Raw genomic sequence first — 27,977 nt, 5'->3', positions numbered from 1 at the left:
ACTTACTTACTTACTTACTTATGTCTGAGTTATTCGTTCATCCAAATGGAACCAAACTAAATTCACTCTTGTATGCAGATGATTTGATTATCCTATCAAGATCCAAAACAGGGTTACCAAAATGTCCAAACGCGCTCTCTTCATATTGTGAAACATGGATGCTAAACATCAATCCTTTAAAAACAAAAATAATGGCATTTCAAAAATGCCCAAGGAAATCCGTTGACTGTAACTTTGAAATAGGCACCGAACCAATTGAAATTGTTCAAGAATACACCTATTTAGGCACACGTCTAACTCCAACAGGAAACTTTACTTTTGCCCAAGAACACTTAAAAGAAAATCTCTACACGCCTTCTCTAGTATACGAAAACATACATTTCTTCATAGACTTAATCCCAATACCGCATCACAGATTTTTGGCACGATGATATTTCCGATCCTTAGCTACAACAGTGAGGTATGGGGGATGTACACTAACCAGGATTTTAAAAAATGGGACAATTCCGCAATAGAAAAAAATTCATCTCAAATTTTGTAAACGCTACTTAGAAGTGAACAATAAGGCCTCTAACTTAGCTTGTAGAGCAGAACTTGGAAGATAACCGCTAATTGTCCCAATTAATCAAAAAATTATGAAATATTTTGTCTATCTAAACAACAAAAATAATTCCCCTATATAGTCAAACAAGCTCTCCTTATGTCGAAGAACCTTCACTTTATTAATAATCCCGGATTTTATTCCAAATTTATGAACATGATAGAACAATACCATTCATCTAATTTAGATCCTGAATCTTTTGATAATGACACAGTTAGACGATATTCAACCTATATGAAGTAGAAATATAAATATTTCTGGCGACTCAGCGTTGAAAATTCAAAGAAACTAGAATTTTACAAAGTTTTCAAAGATGAATACTCCACATCCGATTACATGTACTTACACCAGCTAAGAAATTACAATGAAAGGCAAAATTTAGTGAAGTTTAAAATAAGTAATCATAAACTTATGATTGAACTAGGTCGGTATCAGAGAGATCATATACCCAGGGAAAGCAGACTATGCCCATTGTGCAAATCAAATCAAGTGGAAAATGAATCTCATTTCTTGTTTCAATGTAGCAGATACTCTTTTCAGAGGGAGACTTTCTTAAATCGAGTCAATCAGATAATACCTGACTTTGAAAGGAAATCAACCTCAGAAAGCATAAAACTTCTCATGAACTCTAACGATCATCATGTAAATAAGCTGGTAATGAAGTTCATTTCCTCATGTACAGATATACGTGATGCATTGTTATTATCAAATGAAAGTGATGTAACTTAGGTCAATATTACTGTTACCCTTGTTTTGTTAATTAATAATTACTTCGCTTTTGCAATACTGTAAAATCTTGCGGTCACGCAAATAAAGCGATTTACTACTACTACAACATTGAACAGGGGTGGGGTTGGAGGTGTGACAACAAAGATGTTGATGCTGTTGAGACAAAGTTCTTTGATATTGTTCTTTGATATGTTTCACAGCAGAAAAATGGTCGACATGTCGAATCGAACGATCGATCGCAAGTGCACGCTGAGGAAGAGGAGAATAGCGAGACAGTTCCTGGCTTAGTGAACGCTTGGAATAATAGGACAGCAGAGGAACTCGACGTTTAGGGTCTTTAGGTGAAACGTTTGAGAAAACTACTGCTCCTTAGCTTTTGTTTTAATGTCCACGCCTTAGGTTTTCATCCAAAGACTTACAACAGTTCGAACTACGCATAATAAACATCAAAATAGCTCCAAAAGAAAGTACGCTGAATAGCTTTGATTTGGGTGACCACAATTAGACTTAATTTTCCAATTTGACTTTATAGAGATGTAATCCGTGACGCGATCGCTATCGTGTCACACTCAGTCCTGCAATGACAATTCGCGTTTTTGATTCCTCCGCCGGAAAAATCCTGAACCTTCATGGGTTATCGCGCGGAGCATTTTTATTACGACACGCGAAACAAGGCACGTTCAGAAAAATTGGCGGGCCAAGGAATACATTACGCATGACAAATTATGCGAACGTACTTGCAATGTCATCGGTTTTTTAATTTGTTCAAGAAGGAAACCGTTTTGTCAATTGTGCCTTAGAGCTCACAGAGCTTTGTTTGGCTAAATCATGTTTCATATCGTTGATAGATCTGAGTAGAAGAATTTGGGATAATATTAATAAGTTGATATTAGAGTGTTTATATCAGTGTATGCTAAATATAGGAGATTTAAAAATTGTCAATTGTACAGAAATTTTTATCCATTGTCGACAAATGCTTCCCCAAGCAGACACACAGTAAAACTCAGCTACTCATGCATGCCAAACATGAAAACCATCGTCGCATCACATAACAAACACATACTCTCCTGACTCTCAATTGTAGCAACGACCCCAAACCAAAATCATGACCAGAGCTGCAACTGCAGGAAGAAAGCAGAATGCCCACTTGATGGTAAATGCCTCCAAGAGAACGTGGTCTATCAAACGACGGAAACAACAACAGAATCGTAGGTGGGACTGGCATCAAACGATACCGAAACCACAACACAACAACACATCCTTCCAAAACGCCAACAGACGAAATGCAACGGAACTATCTGAACATATTTGGACCCTGAAGGACGCAAACAAAACATTTCGCATTAAATGGAAAGTACTCAAAAAGTGCAGACCCTATAATACCACTAACAAGAAATGTAACCTATGTCTTCACGAAAAGTTTATTTTAATCTGTAGAAAAGATCTTTGCAGCCTGAACAAACGCAATGAATTACCAAGTTCATGCCCCCACAGAAATAGATATGTATTCAAAACCTCTCGAATAACGTAAAGTAACCGTTTGTATCATGGCACGTGAATTGTATCGCGCCACGTGCATTAAGTATTTTATCGCCCAGCAACCACTTGTTTTAAATCACCAGTTCGAATGATTTCACAAATCCATGCCCTCATATAAATAGATATGCACCAAAAACCTCTTGTTTAACGTAACGTAACCGTTTGTATCATGGCACGTTGAATTGTATTTTATCGCCTAGCAGCCGCTTGTTTTAAATCGCCAGTTTTTGATTACTTTATATAGCCAGCTTTCGAATCTTTACCGGTCATTCGTTGAAGTTGCCTGATGAGTGTGGTCAGCTCCTGACCATGCGAAACAGAGCTGTAGCAACAAAACAATGAATCACTTCTTAAGCCTGAACTACTTTTTTCCTGATTGTATATCTCTATATCTATCGATTTTGGCGAGTTCAGTAGCGATGTTGGAAGTTATCACTGCTAAAAGATCGTAGGCTTACGCACCAGGCAGTCAAATATGGCCCGAGTATAAGCTGATCGATAATAGCTTCTTGTTTATTTATGTACTGTTAATGAAGGTAAAGAACACCTTACTGGAGAATTCGCTAAAACTGCTAATTAATATTATTGATTAGATTTTTAGGTGAAGGGTGATGGTTAGTCTGAAATGTCAGCCGTCTCCTCCCCCTAACCCGCGCCCCCTGTGGGTTAGGGAGTGGAGACGGCTGACATTTCAGACTAGGTGATGGTACGTGATGACCGTTTAATCACGTGCAGGTCATAACCTGTTTAACCTGTTAAGCTGAAGCATGTTCAAAATGTAGTCACACTTGTAGCCTGCAGAAGCGGCGATCCGTTTTCTTCCGTTTTACAGGCGAGCGGAGGCAAGCGTGAGGCAAGCCGCTTGCATGCTTCTGCTCGCTTGAAAAACTTAAAAAGATATAGCCTCTTGTGTAGGCTACACTTTTGAGATTAAGGAGAGTTTCAGCGACAATTAAGTAAGTAAATAAGGAGAGGGGAAGGGGTATAGGTTTGCGCGTCTCAAATTATGTGCTTTTTTGTATTGAAATGAAAGTCAAAAGGACTACTTTACTACTTTTTCGCGCTCCCGTCGTGCGTAACTCGCGCCCCGCGCTCGCCTCGTGCCGTGAAAAGACTAAGAGTGTACGATATTTCGACTCGCCAATACGAGTCTTCATCAGACTTATTAGGACAACTCACAAATTCACGAAATATATATATTGTAAAATAATAAGTGCATGGAAGTGTATGTGATATGACGTGGTATGGTGCGTGTGAAAAAAAATTGTTTACTATATAATTATAGTAACTGCTTTCTGAATGATGTGTGCTTTACTTTTTAACAATTTCGATCTTAAAGACGAGAGAGCTTTAAAAAACAAAGAGTATTTTGATATAAAAATACTGAAGGCTGGGTTTCGATTTTCGGAAAACAAAATCCCGATCCTGTCTTAACGTGGTAAGGCCGTGAAAATACTCACGGAAATACTCTGCCACATAACACGTGCTGTTTGTACAAAATATCATATGGATGATAAACTTCTTTATTATCCGGACGCATTTCTTCTGCTGCGGTTGATTGTCGCAAGCCTTCGAGGTGATCATAACCAAAATGAAACCAGAGGGAACGTTTTTCCGATTTGCTTTGCTGCTTCTTTGCGTCTGCTTCGTGTTTCCAAGTTCGTTCTACAAGTCAACATCGCCGATGTTACAACAAGAAAACAATTCTGGAGTTACCGGTTCGAGTCGAACGAGGAGATCAGTCGGTTTTCAAGGAAACAAAACCACGTCGACCAAAATGAAGTACCTTGCTTTGCCATGTGTCAAGCCAATCATAGATGATTTCCCTGCTGATTTCATGACTCAGAGCCAGCGAAGCCAAGGTGGAGCCATCATACACTTTGCTGTGGCGATGTACATGTTCGCTGGTTTGGCCATGATATGCGACGACTATTTTGTTCCCTCTTTAGAAAAGATTGCTGAAAAATTCCACATGCGCCCCGATGTCGCTGGCGCCACGTTGATGGCCGCTGGTACCGCTGGCACCGAACTATTCACCGCTGTCATCGGTGTCTTCATTACAAAGAACGACGTTGGCCTCGCGACCATAGCGGGATCTGGAGCTTTCAATGTCTTCTTTATCGTGGCCATCTGTGGCCTCTTTGCGGGTTCCACATTCCGTCTGTCACGGTGGCCGTTATGTCGTGACTTGTTGTGTTACTTGATAAGTATTGTTGCTCTCACCACCACAACATATGACAAGAAAGTCTACTGGTACGAGGCATTGGTGATGATCGTCTTGTACCTGTTCTATGTAATCGTGATGCGTTATAACAAAAAGCTTGAGGGCTTCTTTCAGGGGTTGGCATCAGTTAGAGAAGACATTGAAACAAACCTTACTGAGGGTGAGAAAAACAAATTGCTCCCAAAACAAGACGACGAAAATGAAAATCTCTTCAGCAATAGCGGTGTTCAACAAATTCATGTTATCCAACGAAGTAACGATTCACCATTTTCATTTCCTCAAAAAGTGTTTTCACGAACGTTATGGATCATCGCGTTACCATTGACCTTCTTGTTTTACATAACAATACCTGACTGCCGCAGAGAGAGATGGGCAAAGTGGTACTTCGTCTCATTCATTCTCTCGTTGGTATGGATGGCGTTACTCTGCTACGTTTTAGTTTGGATGGTGGCAATACTCGGCTTCACCCTACATATCCCAGACGAAGTTATGGCCTTAACGTTCCTGGCAGCAGGGTCCAGTGTGCCTGACGCTTTAGCAAGCTTGATAGTCGCACGGCAACGAAATGCTGACATGGCCGTTTCTCACGCAATTGGAAGCAATGTGTTCAACATTCTTTTTTGTCTAGGACTCCCTTGGCTTCTGCAGACAACGGTAGTTGACTTGGGAGGCCATATCAATGTGATGAACAACAGCATGACTTACACGACCCTTGCCCTCTTTACCACAGCAGTGATTCCGATACCCGTCATAATGTTAAACAAATGGTATTTGAATAAGTGCCTTGGAATAATATTTGTGGTACTTTACTTACTTTTCACTGTGTTTACAATCCTTTTTGCGATTAACGTGTTTGGGCAATTTGACTTACCAATGTGTTTATCATAGCTAGCTAGATGCGCTAGATGCGAAAAAAAAAATATTAACTAATACTAAAGGGTGTCCCTAGCCATGCTGAGATTGAATGGATTGCAACTTGCAAAAAGTTAGTCTAAAGTTTCTTACGTTCTCGCATTTTCATTTCTAAAATGCGCTAGAATTAATGACGATTAGTTCCTTCCGCGGAGTATTCGCGAACTGAACAAGCAAATGATCTGGGAATAAAATATAATAAGAGAAACAAAGCAACAGAATTAGGGAATTCATTTTGTTGTTTGTGTTTTTGTCAACATTATTCTGACAACAATCCTGCAAGAGTGCTGTAAATATGCTTATAACATGGTTTAAGCCATTTTCAGTTAACATAACGATAGTTTAGGGTTGAGCATTGTACTAGTCAAGTTCGAGTCACGCGTCAAGCTCGAGCCCGAGTCAAGTTCGAGTCAGGTTCCGTTTCTTCTGTTTCCTTTTTCCTCTTGCTTGGTTTTTATCTTTACCAAAGGCTGTGATTCAGTGATTCTTGCTCGGTTACAAAATAGGAATAACCTGGAGCGGATAAAACAGTCTCACTTTGAAAACATTTTTTGTTCATGTGTCAATTTTTTTGTTAACCGGCCGACCGACAACTTTCATGAGAGATCTAGAGGGCGATGAAAAACAAATGATTTTCAGGGAGATAGCCTAATGCCTAATATACTTGTCAGACACAATTCAAGTTTTATGAAATATATAATCAAATCATGATCTGCTCAGGCGCGGATCCAGACCGCTTTCCACCGTTTTACGGAAAACGGTCATTTTTTGCACAATTAAAAGATATTTTTAGAATAAGAGAAAATCCCCAGCTTAAAATATGAAAAATGCCCGTCAGAGTGAATTGAAAACCCAGGAAATGTGACACCTACAAATTATAGCTAAAATTTAGAAATTTCTAGGGGGAACGTAACCCCCTAGAACCTAGCGCCTCCGGCGCTCGTATTATCGGAAAACAGTCACATTGTCTCCTAGGTTCGCACCTGCATCGACTCTTAAATCATTCACCACTCGAAATAAGTAAAGTATACTGGCTTTTTCGCTCAGTTATCATGAATGAGCTGATTTTCTGTCAGTTTTGTCCGTTTATTTGGGGCTTGAATTACGTAACAGTGCACGCGCCTGAAATGCGACTTAACTGTTACATAAGCTCAGGTGTACATTACTGATTTAAGGACGGTGCCTACTAATATCGAAGTATTTTTGTGCGGTTTATGACTATGCGGGAAAAGCAGATCTTAGGAAGGCCTATTGGAATCCAAAACGAAAATTGGGGGTAGCCACGCATTTTTCAGAGATAATTAAGCAAAAATATCTCTAAAAAGCGCCAAAATATGAAGCAATGTATGGGATTTTTTCCTAAATTGAAGCTTAATTATCTCTGAAAAATGCATGGTTACCCCCAATTTTCTTTCGAGATACCAAAAGCGTTTGCTAAGTTCTGCTTTCTCTGCATAGTTTTAAACCGCGCAAAAATATCCCTGTATTAGCAGGCACCACCCATAGGAAACCCGAGTACCTCAAGATGCGCAGAACGTATGCGCAGTAACAATAGTAGGCACCGTCCTTAACAGTTATTGAAAGTAGTTGAAAGTATCTTGAAAGTACATTACTGATTTAACAGTTATTGAAAGTAGTTGAAAATCGACATCACTTTTAATATATTTTGAAAAATCAATAAATTGTTTCAAAACAATTTCTTTATCCACGTGTAACCCCGCCTTAAGGGTTAAAATGGTATGAGAGTGACATATCATTTATTTAAGAATTGATCTCCACGTGTATTTGATGAAGGTTGTTAAATTCTGCAAAGACTTAATTGTGAAAATAATTTTGTATGGACACCTCGCAATAAAATGTTGTAAAAAAATCATTTACGAGAACGGTATTCCATGTAAGAAATCTTTAAAGTGTTTATGTGGAAAATGTAACGCAGCTTTCAGCGACAAGATACATGAAATCTAGTCCTAAGGTAAGTTAGGATATACTTATCCTCGGAGACCCAGGGGTAGTTAATTGGCCGCCATTTTTAACATTTGAACTTTGCTTATCTCACCATACACGAGGGGACAGGTCCGTGGGTATCCTCGCTGGAACCAGGGCAGAGACCCTTGTAGTAGCGTTTACATGTACACGACGGGACTTGTTCTACGAAGAGTTCACATCAAGGGACAAGTATCACATGTCCCTTGACTTCTCTTTAGTTAAACCAGTTTGAATTTGCGTGGAACGAGTCACAGCAAGCAAACTTTGGTCCTACGACTAGATTCTTTTTTTTTTTTTTTATCGTTCACAAGATGGGAAGAGTCTCCTGGACTGCCTCCTGTGTAAGCCACCGACCTCCAGAATGGTTACGCAGCGTTTTATAGTCAAATATGGCCCGAGTTTAAGCTGCTATCAGCTTCTTGTTTTATAAACTCTTGCAAGTTACCTCAATAATAAGATCTCCTGTTGACAAAATTTCTTCCCTCTCAGGGCTGGTCAGGTCATATTTGATTCTGTCACGCACTTCAAGAGCAGCTGCTAGCTCATCTCGCTCACGCATTAATGCTGAAAAAAAAAAACAGATACATGTATTATTCTCACAAGATACTCTGTCCTCAAAAGACCACTGGCCACAATATAAAGTCAGCAGCCTCATTTTCAAATAGTGTCTGATGCTACAGTGACGTTGCTTTTATTTGACAGGTACAAGTCAGTCCACAGCCTGATGAAAGTTTGTGAGGCCTGATGCAGTTAAGCACCTACGGCCTGCTCTACCAGAAATGTTTACAAAGTTCAGGAGCTTATTGGTACATTTTAGCGGATCACAAAACGGCTGTTGTTAACCAATTTGATTTGCATTTAAGAAAATTAGCAAAAAACAATGTTAGACAAAATTTCTTTTGGCGAATGTTGGCATTTTGTTTTGTGACATGTATTTTGTTTCTTGCAGTAGTTGTTTGTTTTCTTTTGTTTTTGTTGTTGTTTTCTTGTTTTTTGAGAGATGGGGCGGTCTCTGGAAAGAAACTTTATTGCGTGAAGAACCCCCCCATTAAAATTCAAAAATTTGTGTTTTTAACAGTAGAGAAACAGAGTTCTAATAAAAATAAATCATGTTAAGTATAAACAAAAGTTAAAAAGAAAGACAGAAAGAAAAACATAAAGGAACCAAGGGTGGATTTACAATGCCCCCGAAAGGGTATCAACCAAATTCCATCAACATAAGAAGCCAAAACTGGTGCAGGAACCATATTTCAAATTCTGTCAAACACCCATCTTCTTTTACTTGACACTTACTCATTTTTTCCATAGCAACTTTCCTGAGCTCTTCAGATCTTGTCTGCAAAGCAACCATCAGTGCTGCATTTTCTGTAGCCACTCTGTCAAACCTCTCAGCCCAGGTCTGTTCACTGTCCAACAAATAACTCTGCTTCAACTCAAGCTCCCACTGAAGAAAGTTGACCTCCTAAATAATTATAATGCAAAAAATTCAAAGTCAGTCCACTACCAAGGAGGAATTTTAGAATGCTATTATCCTAAAATTTGGTGAACTTTTGCTTTAAATTTCTTCAAGAATAATGAAATGGTTTGAGAAGCTATGTCAAATACTCCAAAGAATGTTTCATCTGACTTCCAAATACCTTAAATAGTATTAAACTCATCACCAATAGATGAGTGTGGAGAAGGTGCCTGTAAGGTCTGTGGGGGAGCCACAACCATGCACGAAGGGTAACCATGACAACCCTGTGAGCGGCAACCACCCAGGCACCGTCACACTGAATACTCAGTGGAATATTGAATACTTACCAATACTTACCCAGAGGGAGGGGAGGGATGGAAGCAAAGCTATTTCCTGCGATTGTACACGCGGCACAACACGAGCAAAATGGTTGACATCAACAGGGGAGCTGTAAATTTACTGAGGCCCTGCAAACCCTCGGGCGGCCCCGCCTAAATTAAGGGAGTAGACCACTAGCCAGCATTGTCTTGAGTTTAACCTTGCCTTAATTACATTTAGCCCCATTAAGGTCAGAAAATTCGAAGTCAGTCCACCACCAAGGAGGAATTTTGGAAATGTTATTATCATAAAATTTGGTGAACTTTTGCTTTGAGTTTCTCCAAGAATAATGAAGTGGTTTGAGAAGCTATGTCAAATACTCAAAAGAATGTTTCCATCTGACTTCCAAATACCTCAACATTGGTTAAAATAACTTGGCTGCACCACGTTCGTTCAACCCATTTGTCAGTATTTGGAAATCGGATGACACACCCTTTTTTAATTTGTGTTTGATAATAAATTATTACTTCAAAATGATTAAAATGACAGCAAGGTCCACATATTTGAAATATCATTCATTCACTCAGATATTTATTTAACGTACATGTATTTGATGCTTTCCATTTTCATACCATGCAAAATCAGACAAAGATTGACATGTACAAAAATTGATTGACCTGTACTGTACATTGTACATCCCTGTGCTTCTTTTGAGTTGCATTTAGTTGCCACACAGGCCTTTGGTTAGTCAGTTATTCTCTATTACATTGTATGTGACTCAGCCTCCCTAACAAGAGTGGGAGAAGCTGAATTTTTCTCTTGCTGCTCCCTGAATCAATTCCTGAACAAAATGACAACTAATCAAACCAAGACTGGTCATACCCTTCGGCACAGCTTAGTATTGGCCTATAAAGAGGAGTAAACACTAGTTGATAGACCTTTATCACTCGGCGGCCATGTTGAGTCTTGAGGGAGTAAAAAGCTTTGTTTTTGCAAAGCAAAACTCGCAATGAATTCACATCTGGCTGAGGCTTGCCATGTAAAACCGAAGCTTTTTATTCCCCCGAGACTCAACATGGCCACCAAGTGATAAGGGTCCGTTAATTTACAAGGGTGGCGGCCTGCTTTGTACTAAGGAGTTCAAATCCATGCATGTTCAAACTAACCTGCTCAAGTTTCTTGCTAGCCTCTAATGCCTTTCTGGAATGCTGCTTCTGCCGTGCTTGCTCCAAGCGAGACAGTTTCTGTATAATCTTCACAGCACCATACTTGCTTTGAAGTTGCTGCTGACATGTTTCCAAATCCAAAGTTAAATTTTCAATCTCCTGCAAGTTAAAAATAAGGAAATTAAAGTCAATCAAACCTTGATTGTCAAGATTTATCTCCATGTATCCAAAACTCTAAAAAATATTAAAGGTTAACAAATCAATACCCTGAAAACTATGAGTTTATTTTTTAATAACAAGTCAACATCCTGAAAACTACTGTATGAGTTTTGTAGTCTTTGTTCTCTCTACATCACCCAGTGAAAACTGAACCTGACTTGAACATGCAAACAGAGAAGATAAAGCACAGCATATATGAATAATATGCAGTTATTCAATGTATAACTAGACATCATGGTTTCTTTTCACAAATTATATAATGATCAGACCTCTGTGCTGACTGAACCATTGCTACAATTTGTTGCCAAAATTGTTGAGACACTCTCCACCCCCTGCCCACATAAAATGTTGCCTTGGTACCTGGACCGTGTGCAAAAGATTGGGTGACATTGCCTTGCATTAATTTTGTAATTTGGGCCATTGAAGGGTGGGTTTTTGGCGATAGCATCTCATCAATTTTGCAACTTCATTGTAAATGTAGCTCAGCTATATGTAAATCTCGTTTCCCAGTACTTATTAAACTAACTCACCATTTCATGTCTCACAAATATTCAGATTATTATGAATCAGTAGTCAGATTCATGAAACTTTGAACTCCTACATCAAGACAAGCCCAAAGTATTGTAAGTTTCTTGACCAAATATAGGCTTATTAACATCTTTAAGCATATCCTAACATTTAGATTTTTTAATTCAGCCTCAAGACTCTCAATTATCTGAATTATCATTGGACGTCCAAAAAAAAGTCCTGATGATTGGTACTGTCTTAATATTATTGTGAGAGGCCAGCTTCTCTAAAGCTTCATGACAGACCTACAACCCCTTACTATACAAATGTATTCCTGTAGTGGAGCTAGGCAGTATAATGGTTATTTTTGAAGACCAGCTCACCTGTTTAGCTTTAAACAACTTGCTCTGCAGTGACTTGTACTCACAATCCTCAACCAGTGATCTTCTTTCTACTGGATTTTTACAAGAAATAAATGTAAACAAGTGGATTAAAAATACCAGCAACACTCCTGGATGCATTTTTTTTTCATTAATACAACACACCCTTGACAGCCAACTAGTAGAACACATTGTTGATGTGTTTGTAATTAAAAATACATGTACTATACATGTATAGTACAGTGTACATAATTAAAGAATAAAATGCAAGGACCCGCAAACGAAAATGCTAAAGGTATACACAGGATCTGTAAAAGATCTAATCAGCCAAAATATAAGTAGCTCAAATAACTGCAAGGATGATCTGACTGTGTAGAAAACTTAACACGACAGCGACATGATATAGACCAAACCGAGACTAAAAAAAATGCAACCGTGGACAGCTTTTTCGAGCTGGTTGGATCTCATCAGCAAGGTGTAGCACAGCAAAAAGTAGAACAACCAATGCAAACTCAGTTGTCAACCAATTGCATGTGGTAATGATTCCGGATGGGCCTAAATACAGACATTTGCCCATGTCATAGCGCATTATTATCATGTCGTTGTCACAATAAGCTAAGTGAGGAAAGGCAAAACCTTCCTTAAAGAGTACATGACCAAATCGTGTGAAAATACAACATGTCGGATCTAAAAGATGTTTTTAGATCCGGTTAATGAAAATCAATGGCTCAACCATGTTAAGAAAAGAACTAATATACACTCAATGATGAGGACATGTCTGGCTCGGGTTTAAACTTCGCATTTTTTTTTCTGAAACTAATTGCTTTGAGAAATGTATGATGTTACATGTCAGACATTGCCCTGTCTAATTAAAATCAAGACAAAATAAGGAAAGGATAAATGTTGTTGTTGAAGCAGTTAAATAAATAATATAATATGTCCATCTCTATTGATTTAAAAGTTTTGGTCTGGCAAACAACAATTCAAGGAATTTCCAACAAACTTTAGTCAAAACATCAGACTTGTCACACCACAAATTTTCTTTATTAGACGCTGATTTTGGCTGGGAAAAGTAACATACAAAACTTTAACTTGGTTTTCTTTTAATATCCTGAGAAACCATAAAAGATCATGAACTGAACACATATAAAAGCACACAGTAAACTTCAAAAGACAAATACTTTTCAAGGGTTTGACCAGATTCTCTTTTAGTTTCAACAACAGCTGGTAGATTAAATACCAACAACAATACCAAGAAACAACAAAAGCTAAAGTTTTGCCTGGTTGAATCATGTCCACTGAAAAGAAATTGAAACTGAAATATCCTGATTGTTAATTTAATAATAAAAATATATATATTTTTTTTATTGGTTGGATTGCTAATTTTTTTAAATCTTAACAGTAGTCATTCAAACAAATCAAATCTCACTACCATAAAAAAAACACAAAAAGGAAAAAGTATTTTCGATATCCAGCCAGCTGTAACAGCTACCTGCCCGCCTTAAAGTGAATGTACAGTGCCTGCAGGTCTGCCAAACGACATTTTTAAAACCCTAGTACTTAAAAATAACTTAATAAACCGTTAACATCTGGGGAGAAAATAAATAAAAGCATCTCAGAAAACAAAAGATTTAAGCTTAACTGAACTGATTATCTGGAAACCGCAACAAAAACAGTCACACACCCAAAGTTAATTCACACTTGCTGACATGATATGTACACGTAAACAAAATCAATATTAAAGCTACGAGATAGATAAGCTCAAATTTTCAATTCGAACTCTAGCCTACCTTTCGCAGAGTTTATTCTTCGCAGTCCACGAGCCTTTTTATCCTCATTTTGGGCTGTACTTTCACAGTTAGTCCTGTTCCTCAACTTCAACGAGAAACTCCTTTTGGGTAAACTAAACTTCGAGATTCGGTGGAACCCTGCCTTTTCCTTCAACTGTTCAACGCCCTCTTGCAAGCTGTTTCTCCACGTTAAAGACTTGCAACTTTGCTCATCGTTTTGATGAGCTTCACTACACTCTGTTTGTTCTATCGTTGGTGATCGTGGACTGCGGAATAAGCTGAGTATTTCTAAATCGGCGGATATGGAATCCTCGTCCGTCTTAGGAAGTCCACCGGGTTTTAGACCAAAACCCAAACCTAGATCAACAGAACACAGCGACGAGGAATCATCCGATGAAAAAGATTCCCGGGCAACCATGGAGTCTCCGGCCATGGAGATCCAATCAGTCCAATGATGACATTTAATTTAGTAGTACATTATGACAAAATCTCAGCAATCCTGCAACTCAACTGTGTATCAATATTATTTTTTCGGTGTTTTTCAAGTAGCTGTGTAACCAAGCTTATTAAGCTGAGAATCCGAGCCTGCTTATTGCCCGTACTCAGTCCCCGACGCCCAGTTTTGGATACGCTCGGATGCTTTAGCTCAAGTGAAAATTTCAGAACGTTAAAGCAGACGGAATCTTATTTTCCGAAATAACGAGAGGTATTTGCCCCTCCGAAAACGAAAGCATTTAGTTTTTCAGTAGCTGCCCCTGAATCTACATTCTGCTATCATTTGTTCACTGCGAATTTATAGCCCGAACGGGGAGGCAAATCAAAGGCTCTAGAATAGTGCTTACAGCAGCACTAATTTATTAAATCGAATATTTTGCTTCGAAAGCATTCCCTCAAAGCAGCTTATATGTAATGGCATTTACAGCAAAGCAGCCGTGATAATTTCGAAAAGGGTTTGGCCTTTTTATGGTCAATTTCAGAAATCACGTCCGTCCACTAGCCGAGCCGGGTATTATGTCATCCCTATAATACGGTCACTGGATTGAACAATGCAATGTCATCTGATCATGCTGTAGATATACAAACACGTGGTGGAATGTTGCAATTCAGCACATTTTCAAAATGTACAGCTCTTTACGTCATCTGATCATGCTGTAAATATACGTACATGTGGTGGAAGGTTGCAATTCAGCACATTTTCAAAGTGTACAGCTCTTTACCTGTGTCCTTCTTCCTCTTACAAACACGCGCGTTGACGAGAATTCGTCACTTTGATATATGAACAGGTCCCCTCCAAGAGCAAGCAAAAAAAGCGTCGAAACATCAGTATAGCATTACATTAAACTATAGCATTATACTGAAAACGGATGAATACAGAACACGTGGGACCTATAATTAAATTAACCAGGGAAATTCCCTTTTAACTACATTTATGGCCTGGATTGAAATCACTGATAACCGGCTTAGTACGGTCTGTACGTCACGTCAAGTTAGTCGAGTACGAAGATGGTTGTGGCTCACATATATTCTAAGAAGTATTGGATAACTTTCGGTCTTTTATCGTTGACTACCTTGATTGGTAAGTAATTATCAATTACTTTGTTTCTCCGCAGCAGATTAAAGTGTTTACTCGTCGTTCTAAGCCGACGAATATTGTAGGAGGGTTGGGTAGCAGTTCATGATCATCCGAGTATCCAGTCCAATGCTGTCGCACGGATACGAACCGTATCTGCAATTTACGGTCCATACTTTTCAGTCGCAAAACTTCTGAAGCCCCTTTTAGCTTATTGCTTTTAAAAGCAATTCCCTTTTCTGAAAAATAGTTTGTTTCGCTTACTGTATATTTTATTTGTATTCGGCGATATCAGTACGTATAGAATGACTTGGAATGTTTTCAAGAAAGTATGAATACTCATGCATGTTAGGTTGATTTGTGGAGTTTAACCTCACAACAAAATTCTTAAGTTCGGTTAAACGAGAAAAGAAGCACCACCCGGCGTTCTTGGATTGTCCTATCTGGATTATGAAAAAACGCTGACGAAACTATAAACTAATTGCAGTTTTGTTCTTTAAGACAATATATAAGTTGCTGCATGTCCTGCAGCTGTTATATTGAGCCCAATATTAAAGAGTAAATATTGCTTTAAAAGGCTCTCCAGTGTCTACGAACGAGATGGTTATGGCGGTCCATTTTTCGGGAAAAGACTGAATATCCAGCCGCCTTTCCGACATGAAATCCATCGTTACAGTTTAGAGAAATCCCATTTATCCATCGATACAATTTTAGAGAAATAGCCATTGTCTTTACGCCTATCGATCCGTGTAAATAAGATAATTCATTATTTGCTCTTTTAATTTCACTGATTTTGCATGAAAATGGCGAGAGGTGAATCAGTTCAAGCGTGTTTACCGATGGATTCAATTCTAGCCAACAACGTCGCAACAAAACCGAATGTCAAGTGTAAGATTTACAATTTGATTCGTCGAGTTATACGACCTGCACGATACCCAGTGACTTTTGCCCATGCAACCCTCTTGTAGAGTTCGCGTTGTTTTATCCACAGGCGTTCTTTCAGACTTAGAGTTAGTTTATGACTGTTCCGCGCTTTTTGGTAAGAGCTTTACCGTCTTGAGTCAACATTTTTCTAATACCTTTCAGGAACGCTCACGTGACGAAATTATTTGCCAGCAATCGAGTCGAAACACTGAATCAGAACTGCTTGCGCAAGAGGCCGAAGTTTGTGCTACAAAACTTACGTTGAAATTCAGATTATTCATTAAGATCATCTAGTTCAGCACACAGACTGTTTACGATGAGAGAAATGGAGTCGAGTCGAGTGTTCATTTTTTTTTTTATCTTAATGTTTCATTTCGGAGAATTACTCTTGTTTAAAACTTGAGAGTGAAAAAGGATTACATGTAATGATACTTTTCACTGACAAGAGAACAAAAATATCAGTTATTTCATCTTTAGAAGAAAGGAATGATCTAAATTCTTCCATTTTAAACTTTGAGATCAAAAATTAAATACCATGTGATATCCATGTAATAAAAGATAAAAAACCTAACCACAAATGACCGCAGATGTCGACAATGACGTAATGAACTATGAAACTACTGAGTCATCACTTACGTGGCAAAGTCAGTAAAACCCAGGTGTACATTACAAAAATAGGAATGATCAAATCAACTGCTCGAACGTAATCAATGAGCTCACAAGAAAAATACCCCAGTGAAGCAAAAGCCAGTTCAGTTTAACCATTCGCAGTGAAAGCTTGAAGTTCTTTGCTCTGAAACTGCCCAACCCTTTCAGGCATCCTCCCAACATGACGATGAATTGGAGAATTTTCACCTTATTCATCGTGATGGAATTGATTGGTAGGTATTTTTCTTCTAATTTAATTTTTCTTCTAATTTTCTTCGCTGGCTCTGTTGACTAAACAAATGTTTTCAGTCCCTGCAGAGCCGAAAATTGCCCTTGTCCTAATTTGACATGCCTTTTTCGACTTTCAGAAAAAAAATTGCTCTTTTGATCTCTGATTCGGTTTTAACAAAAAGACAAAGAGAAAGACGGCGAGCAACACCGTTTAAAAAAGTCATCGTTTAGAAATCGTTTATCGATTAGAATGGCAAATAACGAAGTCAAATAAGAACGAGTCCAGTCACAAACTTAAATGGAAAAAATATAGACTGTACGCTTTAGATACTTTATAACGGTACAGTGCTCTCGTTTTTTCTCCCGTAGTGACAAACTGTAGAAAACTAGGTTAATAAATAAAAATTATATGCAGTAAAAATAACTAGCATAACTAAGATAAGTTTTGTATTTATAGTTGGTATTGTAAGTAATGTTACTATATTGTAAATAGTGTTACGCATTGTTAGAAATTTAGTTTTGTAAGTAATGTTAGTATTGTAAGCAGTGTTAGTGTTGTAAGTAATGTGTGGTTCTAAATGAAAGGAAAAAAAACATTAAAAAAAAAAGTTGAAAAAAGTCAGCGAAGTTCTTTGTGAAATGAAGCAAGGCGTCAAAGGCGTAAAGATACACAGCAGTTGTTTAGAAACTTGTCTAACATGCAAATTTTACATGTCAAATCACAGTTTTCCTGTTGACCTAAGATGACAAAAATTGTCACCATTTATAATAGTAGGTGTTACATGTTATGCGATCCGTAAAACCGGTTATTGACACCATGGCAGGAGAACAATGTGGGCTGTCAAATAACGCTGTCATTCTCAGCGTCTTCAGGGCCGCTTTCCGAGCTGCAGCTGCTCTTGAGTCATTCGACCTCGGATTTTTTTTTCCTCGACTACTGTCACACTCTTGTGTCAGCAATAAATGGTGATTTTAGTAATTCCAATTTTCTTTAATTGCGCGCTATTAAGTGGATCCCCCACCACCACATATTTTTTGCTTTGTTGCTTCTGTTGCTTGAGAGGGTAATTAATTAAGTTGCCAAAATGAATTTTGTGTTTTAAAAACCGTGTAAAATAGCTAACAAATTCATACTGCCGAAGCAACTGGCAACGTTTTTGAGAGGTTACTGCTTTATTCGTGTAAACAGTAAGCAAGGGTTTTTTTTCCGCTCTGTCACCCAAATTTCAATACGTAAAACGTTAAAATGTAAAAACCTAGAAGCCATTTTCGTGCAGGTCGGTTATCATGCGTTTAAGTTACGGTTATTTGTCAAAGACCGCACTCCAGCCAAGCTATACAAGGGTCGAAAAACTACCCAAGGAAAAATGCCATTTTTTACCGAATTTCTTTGTTGAATAGATCGGTCAATTGGGTGAATTTGTAACCGAATATAGACAGCTGGCCATCGGTTTCTGCTGGCTGCGATGAGGAACGTATTATCAGCCAATAGAAACCTCGATCTTGCCGTGTATTTTAAGATTGAAGTCATCGCCTTGTGCTTGACTATTTCCCGGGGATTCCCCCAGTTGTATAAACCTGTATGTCTCGCTGCTCGCTTAGATTGCATCATCGAACGAGTGAAACATTATCATTACTTTGTTACCAAACATTACATCTCAGTTAGCTGATACACCTCCGCATTGGAACTGTTGGTTACAGAAATAATTCGATCTCGTAAAAAATCGTTATGGACATGTGGACGTGTCTCGCTGCGTTCTTGATCGCCACTGCATTGAACGGTAGGTCACGTTTTCGCTCATGGTTTTCTTTTGGCAGTGAAACTGAGAAATTTTTATCACGACAAACAGTTCGAAACGTCAGCTATAGTGTAGAATAAAGAGAGCATGTAGACTAATTGTCACTGAGATAGAAGCTAATAGACGCGGTAGAGATAGCCTAGTCTGCTAGAGCGGAAGCCTTGTTGTCGCTGTCGTTTCATCTGTGCTTGGTGAAATAAAAGCCGGGAAATACTTTTGCTTTCAGAGGCAAGTGATCACCGAGCTTAGTAAGTAACTTCTACGCCGATACGCCCATTTGTGGAGTGAACTACTCGACTTATAATTAAAACTATCGATAGTGACTATTTCATTGAACTCCGTGCGAACACAGCCAAAACAATTAGTTCTGTAGATAGTTGAAGAGACATTGATCCCGGTGAATCAATACACGTACATTCATTTTATATCAGTTTGCCATTTATTGCGGACGTTTACTGAAATATTTTGAACGGTCTCTTTGCCGTTTTGATAGTTAAACGAAATTGTCCATCGCACTAGAGAGTTCTCTTCACTGAAGCGATGGAACCAAACCTGAAATTCCCCTTTTTATTCAAGTCATGCGGTTCTCCTGCGCTGTTGTTTTGGCATTGGAATTCATTGATAAGATAAGGAATGCGAAACCAAAAACATCTCCCTAACCGAACTTTCTGTTTCGAGTCATAATGTTGTTTCAGTTTCACGAGTTTCTTGTGGTGGAATTCTTACGGAAAATCAATAAAAACCTTGAAATATAGGCATCGATTAGGAGCTTTATTGTCATTCTAAAATGAGAGACACACTGTTTATTGTCTGTTTGTTGTGCTTTTTTCTCTTGATTTTTTGTTTTGTTTCGTTTTTTCCTCGTTACTGTATTCTCTTTCCTTTTAATCTGCGCTTTTCTTTTTCCTGTTTCTTTACTAGAAACGTTTTGCCATGTATAACTATAACTGTCAAACAAATGATGCCTGTCTTCAGTGATTAAATTTAATAATATTGAGACTTTTTTGTTTAATTTCAATTCTGTAAAGTGTAAGACATACAAGACCATTACTGATCTGCATTTATAAATACGACCGGATATTGATACAATTGAACAAGACACGATTGCACCGGAGCAAAAATGAGTCGCGCAAAAGTCAGTCAGTAAAACAAAGAAAGCTGAAAAGTTATCTTATGTATCCAGAAAGTGAATCGTGCAAATTAAAGGCTGGTTTTCACTAGCAACTGAGTCGGAGTCGGAGTCGGAGTCGTAATCAGAAGCGTAGAGCTTATGATCTAGTGAAAACAGCGTTCCGATTAGCGGAACGTAAGCGACGGAGTCGTAAGCAGAGTCGGAAGAAAATGAAAACGTTTTGATTCTTCTGACTCCGATTCCGTCGCACTTATGACTCCGCTTACGACTCCGAATTTTGATTTTCACTAGGTCATAAGCGCTCTTACGACTCCGCTTACGACTCCGACTCTGACTCCGTCGCTATTGAAAACCAGCCTTAAGTCGGGGGAGTGTAGCTTCCTACCGGTAATTTGCGTACATAACTGCGACGGTTAATCATTTATTCATTTTTTTCCCGCAGTTCAAATATTTGCATTTCATATATCTGTAACCGTATAAATTTTATTGACATTGAATTCTTAATTTTGTCTAACAAAATGGCCCGGCGCAGCCGCTTTGCACATTAATCAAGGACCATCAAGCAACCACATGAGTCGGTGACTATTACAGAAATATGACAAAGAAAGCTCGCATTACTCTACATTTTGATTGAGGACTCTAGATAACCCCAAAATGACAGTGGCTGATCGATTCGGCATAGTAAATCAAGCAAAACGAGCAAATACATGATTAGCTCGGTTACATGCAGAAATACAAAGAAGGAAGCTCACTTTCATAATCAATTAACTGTGGCTCTCATCATATCGTGAAACTTAAAGGGGAATACCTATTAGACAATTATTTGTCAGTGATATATCTGGCAATTGCCGGGTAATTTACCCACTACTGGCGCGATAAGAATGCGCTATAGGTGCATTTTTTCTTATACTGGCAACATCAAAACCTTTTGCTAAAAAAAAACCGAAAAAGATTCAGACACATTCTTTAATAGCCATATTATACAACAGGTAGTCAGTCATGGAGACTCAGAGTGGTGAATAGTTGCGTACAATATGTACTGTAGTAAGACAAAAGAAAAGACAATGTTGTGACAGGTCTGACAGAAAGTTTATGACCAAACTGATATAGCGTGATCTAATATTAGATTATGAGCGCCGATTGCGTGTTTGACTGAGCACGGATGACTAATCACAGTAAACACACGCTTCAGTAAAGAGCAAGAGGATATATATATTTATTTTGATTTTCCACGCCATGTGTTGTATCCTTCGATTCGAGATATTGTAGCCTCAAAGCAGTCTTTCTAAACATAGGCGAGGTTTTCGTACTGGTCAAACCGGGATTTGCTAGCCTTGTGATCGCTACTAAAATACCCAAGGTGATGTCAAGAGATCAGGCTACCAATTAGCTTGCAAGGGGAAAAAACCCGAATTTAAAATTCTGCTTGGTACTGACTATAAATTTCCTTTCCAAGCGGCGCGTACGTTTAAGGCTGGTTTCCATATGATCGCAGATCGCAGATCGCAATAAGGTCTGCGATCGTCTGCGATCATATGGAAACTACTTCTGCGATCCTGCGATCACGATCGCAGGATCGCAGACGATCGCAGACCTTATTGCGATCTGCGATTATATGGAAACCAGCCTTTAGTTTACAAATGAAATCCCAGCGAGTAAATAGCTGTCTCTTGGCACAGACAAGCTGTTCTGTCCTTCGTGGAAGCCTCACTCAGAGTATGGTGATGTTAATTTTGAGTGGCCTTCTCACCTTGTTGATCCTTGCGAGTTTGACTGGTAAGTGTTAAAATCGACCCACTCTTTTGACTTTGTTACGATTTACAACAGATTTATACGAAGTCGCTTAACCTCTAGGGATGTTGAATTGGTTTATTTTGTTAGCAAACAGAGTGTATACATGTTTGGGGTTTTCTCAAGAAGTGTTTATTAAAACATTGCCAGCATGGGAAAAGCGTCGGAGAACTCTTTCGAAATATGCTTATAAACCTCTATAAAGGGAAGTGATAAAGCCCTCTCTCCAAGACGTTGTGAGATTCTTCGAAAGCTTATAAGAAAGCATCGCAAATATATTTTTGTCTGAAACGAGCCGAAAATGTGGCAACATCTACTGAATAGCGGCACAACAGCGTGAATACTGATCAAAGAACTAATTCTCCTATCTTGTTCCCACACTTTTTTTACTAAAGTACTGGGGAGACGTTATTGAAATATCGAAAAAAATCATCTTTAGTGATCATATCTTAATTCTCATGATTACAGGGGTCGAATAAGTATTGATATTACAAGAAAAAATTTCGATGCTGATCCACACGTCATGTTTGCCGTCAAGCAGGAAAGTTCGTCCACGTTTGCCGGTCGTGAATTAAAACGATAATTTGGTCACGAGTAAGACACAAGGCTGTTTTTAACAATGTAAACTTGTCAAACGAGGCCGGAAGGTGTCCAGTTTTAATGACATGAGAGATTGGCCTTATGAAAGTGAAAAGAGAATCAATTTGTTAATTTGACATTTCTGTCAATGGCTGTTGTTCAAGAGACAATGAACACTGCAGTAAAACCACCCCACGCATGTTACTTTCGCTTTTTGTTCGTAACTGATCAGTATTTTCTTTGTTTGTTTAATTGTTTAAAGCATTTTGTCATCGCAAACCGACAATTATTTGTATCAAGTGGCTTATATCGAACTCTTTATCAATTATATCACACACGCAACACATAACATTGACCGTACAGTGATTTTTTTTTTTTTTGGTAGAAACTCTTTGTATCGGAAACTTTTCGTATCATCAAGGTATAAATTGGCTTCTGTTAGGTGCTTATGCAATAATAATTTAACCTATTTTCCAGCGAGCGGTCATATGCTAATGCCCGTGAAAACATTCTAACTATTCCGAACTTGCGGTGCCAACGCCCAGGGGATTCCCCCAGAGTAGTTGGCGGGAAAGAACCCAGAATGACTGAGTTTGTGCTAAAGTTGCATCATGTGGATTATGCGCTATAAATGACTTTTTCTCGACCCTGTACGCCTCAGTTTAGCTGAAGGCTCGTTGGTGTTGCTGCATTTGGTTGTGAAAATTCTATCAGACTTTTTCGGCTGCCGATATCCTCAGAATATGTTGACAATCTGGACATATTTGGCGTTGTTAGCCTCTGTGGCTTTGACCTGTAAGTTTTTTTCTCTTAGTTACTATTTAAACACGCCAGGGTCACTCGCAACGTAGGCGCAGCATACAAAGCCAGCTGAACAGAGTGTGTAACTACCTGTTAACCAAACCATCGCTCAAACAGATAAACTGTGCTCAATTTTAGAGGTTAAGGGCTCTGTCAGTATACTCACGCTAGGGGAGTGAAGACTAAACACATCTGAAGAGCTCGTCCGAGACCCCTTCTACGCGACTACGTCTTCGTTTGAAAATAGAAACATTTCTTACAATTTGCGTTTTCTCCCTCGGTTTATAAGAATGCGCATCAAAAGCGCAAACAGTTTTAAGAACGCTCTTTAGGATAGCATCTTTTGAAAAACTGGCTCAAACTTTTGGAAAACGTACCCGTCTGTACATAGTTAATGGTATTGTTTACAGTTGTTTTAACGGGAGATGTTGACTTTTTATGTATGGAATATCACTGCCGAATGTTCGCTGTTTATGACTGAAAAAGCACTTCCGATCACAAGACCTAACAAAAACAAACTTCACGCCAGTTAGGCCGATTATTTTTGGATATGAGTTAATTTTACAGTTGAGTACTTTGGTAACAAAACAAAGGAATTTTCAAACAAAGCATCTCCCATTCTATCCTTTTTGTTTATGTTGCCGAGTCTTAAGGCTGGTTTCCATATGATCGCAGATCGCAATAAGGTCTGCGATCGTCTGCGATCCTGCGATCGTGATCGCAGACGATCGCAGAAGATAGAACCATGTTGTATCTAAAGGCTGGTTTCCATATGATCGCGGATCGCAGATCGCAGATCGCAGATCGCAATAAGGTCTGCGATCGTCTGCGATCATATGGAAACTACTTCTGCGATCGTCTGCGATCCTGCGATCGTGATCGCAGACGATCGCAGAAGATAGAACCATGTTCTATCTCCTGCGATCAATTGCGATTGTTTGCGATCTGCGATCTGCGATTTGCGATCCGCGATCATATGGAAACCAGCCTTTAGATAGAACATGGTTCTATCTTCTGCGATCGTCTGCGATCACGATCGCAGGATCGCAGACGATCGCAGACCTTATTGCGATCTGCGATCATATGGAAACCAGCCTTTAGTTTCGTTATCATTTTTCTGTTGGCGAATTATTTCACGCTTCATTACCGATTTTTATCGACTATCAAGAAACTTCCAGAAAAGATTAAACTAGTAAATATATAGTCTCAGTTGGGTTTTTTTTTTTTTTTTTTTTTTTTTTTTTTTTGTACATTCGGGTATCCGGTGAAGAATTAACAGTGATCTTTTTGTCATTGTTACTGCAGTATAACTGTTGCTTAACTTGATCGGCTTTCAGAAATGGAGGCGTAGATAGTAAAATAAAAAATAAAGCATAAATAAAGCATAGTAAAACGTAGTTTGAACAAGACATAATAGTTTGAAGGATTAGGTTTTAGCATTTTTTGCCGATAAGTCGCATGTTAAACTACTTTTCTATTCTATCTGTCATCAGGTGCTCGAGCTGAAAGATGGATAGACACATGTCCTGGAGAAGAAACAGAATTGCCATGCCCCGCACGCACTGAGGCCATCAAAAATAACGAGTATAAGAGTCACTCTTTTTACGTAACTGATCCAAAATATCCGAGAATGAAACCACAAAAGATCAACTACTGCGAACAAGCTAGATGCACCCCATATGCACCGAAGAAGAGGTTTGCACATAGGATTAAAGTCAGAAATACTGCCCTGGGAAAAACTTCTGTGACACAGTGGAAGAGTGAGTCGTTAACCTACATCTGCAAAGTAGAACTCAAAGGAAACCGGAAGGCAGACGAAGACGAAATTCACGTCAACTCCTCTGTCAAATGTAAGTGGATCGATAAAGAGATTAACTGCGCATGCTCCACTTAGGGCCTGTTTACAAGGAGGGTGGGTAATCCAAGTCCTAGTTTTACCTTAGCAAGAGGGTTAGAGATAGCCAGACCCTTACGAACAAAATTTCAATGGTAGGGTTACGCTATCACTCGGGTCAATTATCGGAAAAGCGCGAAGCGGGGCGAGAGCGCGGGAAAATTGTAGACAATTGTAAAATTGGCTTATGGACTCGTTCACAAGAAACATTTTCAGTTTCTGTGGGTGAAGGAAGGTTAAAAAGGCGGTAGATTCATTCCGCCATTTTGACCGCTCTTTTCAACTTTTCAAAGGGTCTGGAAACAAGTATAAGGTTGTCCCGGGTAGGCGAGTTATCCCTTGCAGAGCGTTTACAAGGTAGGTGGGGTTGCCCTGGCGTTAGGGTAACCCTATCTGCCTTCCAAACACGTCGCGTTAAAAAAATAAGAAGTGTGCAAGTCTTAGTATACAGGCCCTTATAGTTTCCAATTACATGAGGCGGGCTTGCTCTGTTTACCGAGATCTCGGTGCCATGTCTGTAAAATGTTACAAAAATCAATGTTGCACTTACTAAATGATAACCGGGCGGGCGAATTGATCTTGTGTGAAAATATGGCTAATTCACTTCATACGAAAATTCGTAAGAAAATTGCCTGACATCTGTTTCATGGCAGCAAGTCTTTCTTTTGGGGGCTTGAAGGTGGAGAAAGAGGGACGGCGACAGAGAGAATTTAATATTTACTTTCCACCAACTTGAAACAACATTTTTCGAGGCCACGGACATATACAAGGAGCTCGTTCAAAGGTGTCCGTGCGTTTCAAGTTGAATTGGAATTTAGAAGTGTTTTTCGTTTGTTTGTTTGTTTGTTTTGTGGAGGGAGGAAAACCGGAGAACCAGGAGAAAAACCCTCAGAGCAAGGACTAGAACCAACAACAAACTCAACCCTCATATGACGTCAACTCCGGGAATCGAATTTGGACAGCATAGGTGTGGAAGCAAGTGTTCTCACCAGTGCGCCATCCCTGCTACCCATATTGCTGTCTGAGTACAATTTTTTTAGGTGGGCAACCTCTCCCTCCTTTGCAGCCATTTTTCCTTCCCACCACTCTCAAATTCAACCAGCCCATCCTACACCATAAAAAAGGAATTCACGGTTATTTTTCTGTTTCGAGGCTCGGACAATTTCTTTTTGTGCTGTATAATTATGGAGTTTGCCTTTCTTGGATAATCCACACTGACGGAGCTGGGGTTTTTTTTTCTGCCATCTCTGTTTTAATTAAAAAGCAAGTTGTACGTAATGTGTCGGTCTGTACCGGGACGAAGCCTTAATCCGGAGACCTTTCTATTTTCTTAGGTCTCACCGTGCTTGCTGGTCAAGACATCAACCTCAGTCAAGCATTAGGAGAGACTGCCATTTTACCACAAACAGTCCAGCAAATTTGGTGGTCCATAATCCTACCCGATGGAACAGGGTTGAATATTGTGTACTGCAATTCTACAGTTTGCTCGTTTTTGCAGCGCTCTAATAAATGGTACCCATCATGTTTGCAAAGGCTTAACATCAATGGAATGACATTAATCCTGAGGAATGTGGGAAAGGATGACCAGGAATTGCAGTTCAACTGTCGGACTGAGCCTAATATACACGCTATGTCGGCTAGTCCTGGGCCGCTAGTCTACAAATTAAAGATAAAAAATGTCACGGAATCCGCGAAAGGTTAGTGCGAATCATGCTTTGTGAACTTATATTAAGGTTTTCCAGATGACTACCATTAGCCTTTTCCAGGTGTTCATAATGCGAAATAATAATAAGGCGTGGAGACTGGGAAGAGAAGGCTTCTCTTCCCAGGCTCTTCTCGTTTTTTTCCCGCTCGCGATATGTTTTGTTCCCTGTTCCCCACAATCGTAACACCTGGCCAGAATACCCTAGACTTCCAGGGATGAGTGGCGTTGATAGTCGTTGAACCTGCGTTTTATGGGTTCATAGTCATGGTTTGGTTTCACTAGGAATATTTCATCTAAAATGATCACCGGAAAAAAATTGACACGAAATACTTGTCGGAAAGAACTGGGGATCGCTTTTCAGTGAAACTAATTTCAAACCACGGGCAAACCTCGAAATTCCTCGTACCGCAAATTGATTCTTTTCCAAATTACTGAGGACGCCCCGTTCCGTTTTTATGGCAGTCCCCTGTGCCCAGGGGGTACAACCACGCCCACGAACACCTGTGTGAAAAACGTGGCTTGCGGCTTCCCCCAACCTCGTTCCCAGGTTCTGTCCTCTTCACTGCCTGAGATGTGAGGTAGGGAGACCCTGGGAACGAAGTTGGCTCCCTCCTAGCCGAGATTTATGTTATCTATGTTTTCCATTATCAGTATTATTCGCAAAATGAAAATTGGCTTGAGCTGTGGATTGGCTCCACCGTGAAGGATCTCACTTATCATGATTTATGCTTTACGGATTTTTTAATAGTTTACGTAAAACGACAGTCTTATTGTTCTGTGATCTTGATTCCATCCACCAGTTCTTTATTTTTCCACATTTCTGCTCACCCTTGCTTTTCAGTCACGTTTTTGCCTCTTGCCTTCCCCTAAAATGGATTTATTTTAACCATTCTGTTCTGATCTTTTTCTTCTTATTCTAGAATTGAACAACACAACGCCAACTCCCAAGGAGACACCCACACCAAGCACCAGCAACGCAAGTACAATTAATTTTACCCAAAATTCGGCTGCCGGTCGAGTCAAAATCACATTTATTGTTTTTGTTAGCTTAGTGATCGTATTATTTTTATAATGTA

General features: G+C 39.2%; 2 protein-coding genes and 1 pseudogene across 7 annotated transcripts in view; 2 read left to right on the top strand and 1 right to left on the bottom strand.

Moving 5' to 3' along the window:
- Positions 1-14,399, bottom strand: part of LOC146483386 (coiled-coil domain-containing protein 125-like) — a 23,981-nt gene extending 9,582 nt beyond the window's left edge. The window contains exons 1-5 of one of the 2 annotated variants that reach the window (XM_085106160.1): positions 13,828-14,399; positions 12,041-12,111; positions 10,932-11,090; positions 9,285-9,453; positions 8,437-8,555 (exon numbers count right to left, since the gene is read on the bottom strand). In XM_085106160.1, coding sequence (XP_084962286.1) covers positions 8,437-8,555; positions 9,285-9,453; positions 10,932-11,090; positions 12,041-12,111; positions 13,828-14,260 — 951 coding nt within the window. In that variant the 5' untranslated portion in view covers positions 14,261-14,399. The remainder of the gene's footprint in view (positions 1-8,436; positions 8,556-9,284; positions 9,454-10,931; positions 11,091-12,040; positions 12,112-13,827) is intronic. The other variant, XM_085106161.1, reaches the window with a different exon arrangement.
- Positions 4,165-5,994, top strand: LOC146483387 (sodium/potassium/calcium exchanger 4 pseudogene; annotated as a pseudogene).
- Positions 14,400-14,960: 561 nt separating the features above from the next.
- Positions 14,961-27,973, top strand: LOC146483385 (uncharacterized). 5 transcript variants are annotated; one of them, XM_085106164.1, is made up of 4 exons: positions 14,961-15,403; positions 24,796-25,152; positions 26,531-26,893; positions 27,822-27,973. In XM_085106164.1, exons 1-4 carry the CDS (start codon positions 15,331-15,333, stop codon positions 27,971-27,973), a joined length of 945 nt encoding a protein of 314 aa, XP_084962290.1. In that variant the 5' UTR covers positions 14,961-15,330. The 5 variants fall into 5 exon arrangements, with proteins under 5 accessions (XP_084962290.1, XP_084962294.1, XP_084962295.1 ...); XM_085106168.1 differs by lacking the exon at positions 14,961-15,403 and adding an exon at positions 17,018-17,202; XM_085106169.1 differs by lacking the exon at positions 14,961-15,403 and adding an exon at positions 18,827-18,981.
- Positions 27,974-27,977: the final 4 nt, after the last annotated feature.

This window comes from Pavona decussata, unplaced genomic scaffold (genome assembly GCF_977016875.1).
Source record: "Pavona decussata unplaced genomic scaffold, jaPavDecu1.1 SCAFFOLD_39, whole genome shotgun sequence".
Taxonomy (NCBI): Eukaryota; Metazoa; Cnidaria; class Anthozoa; order Scleractinia; family Agariciidae; genus Pavona; species Pavona decussata.
This window is presented reverse-complemented; position numbering and strand designations above follow the sequence as displayed.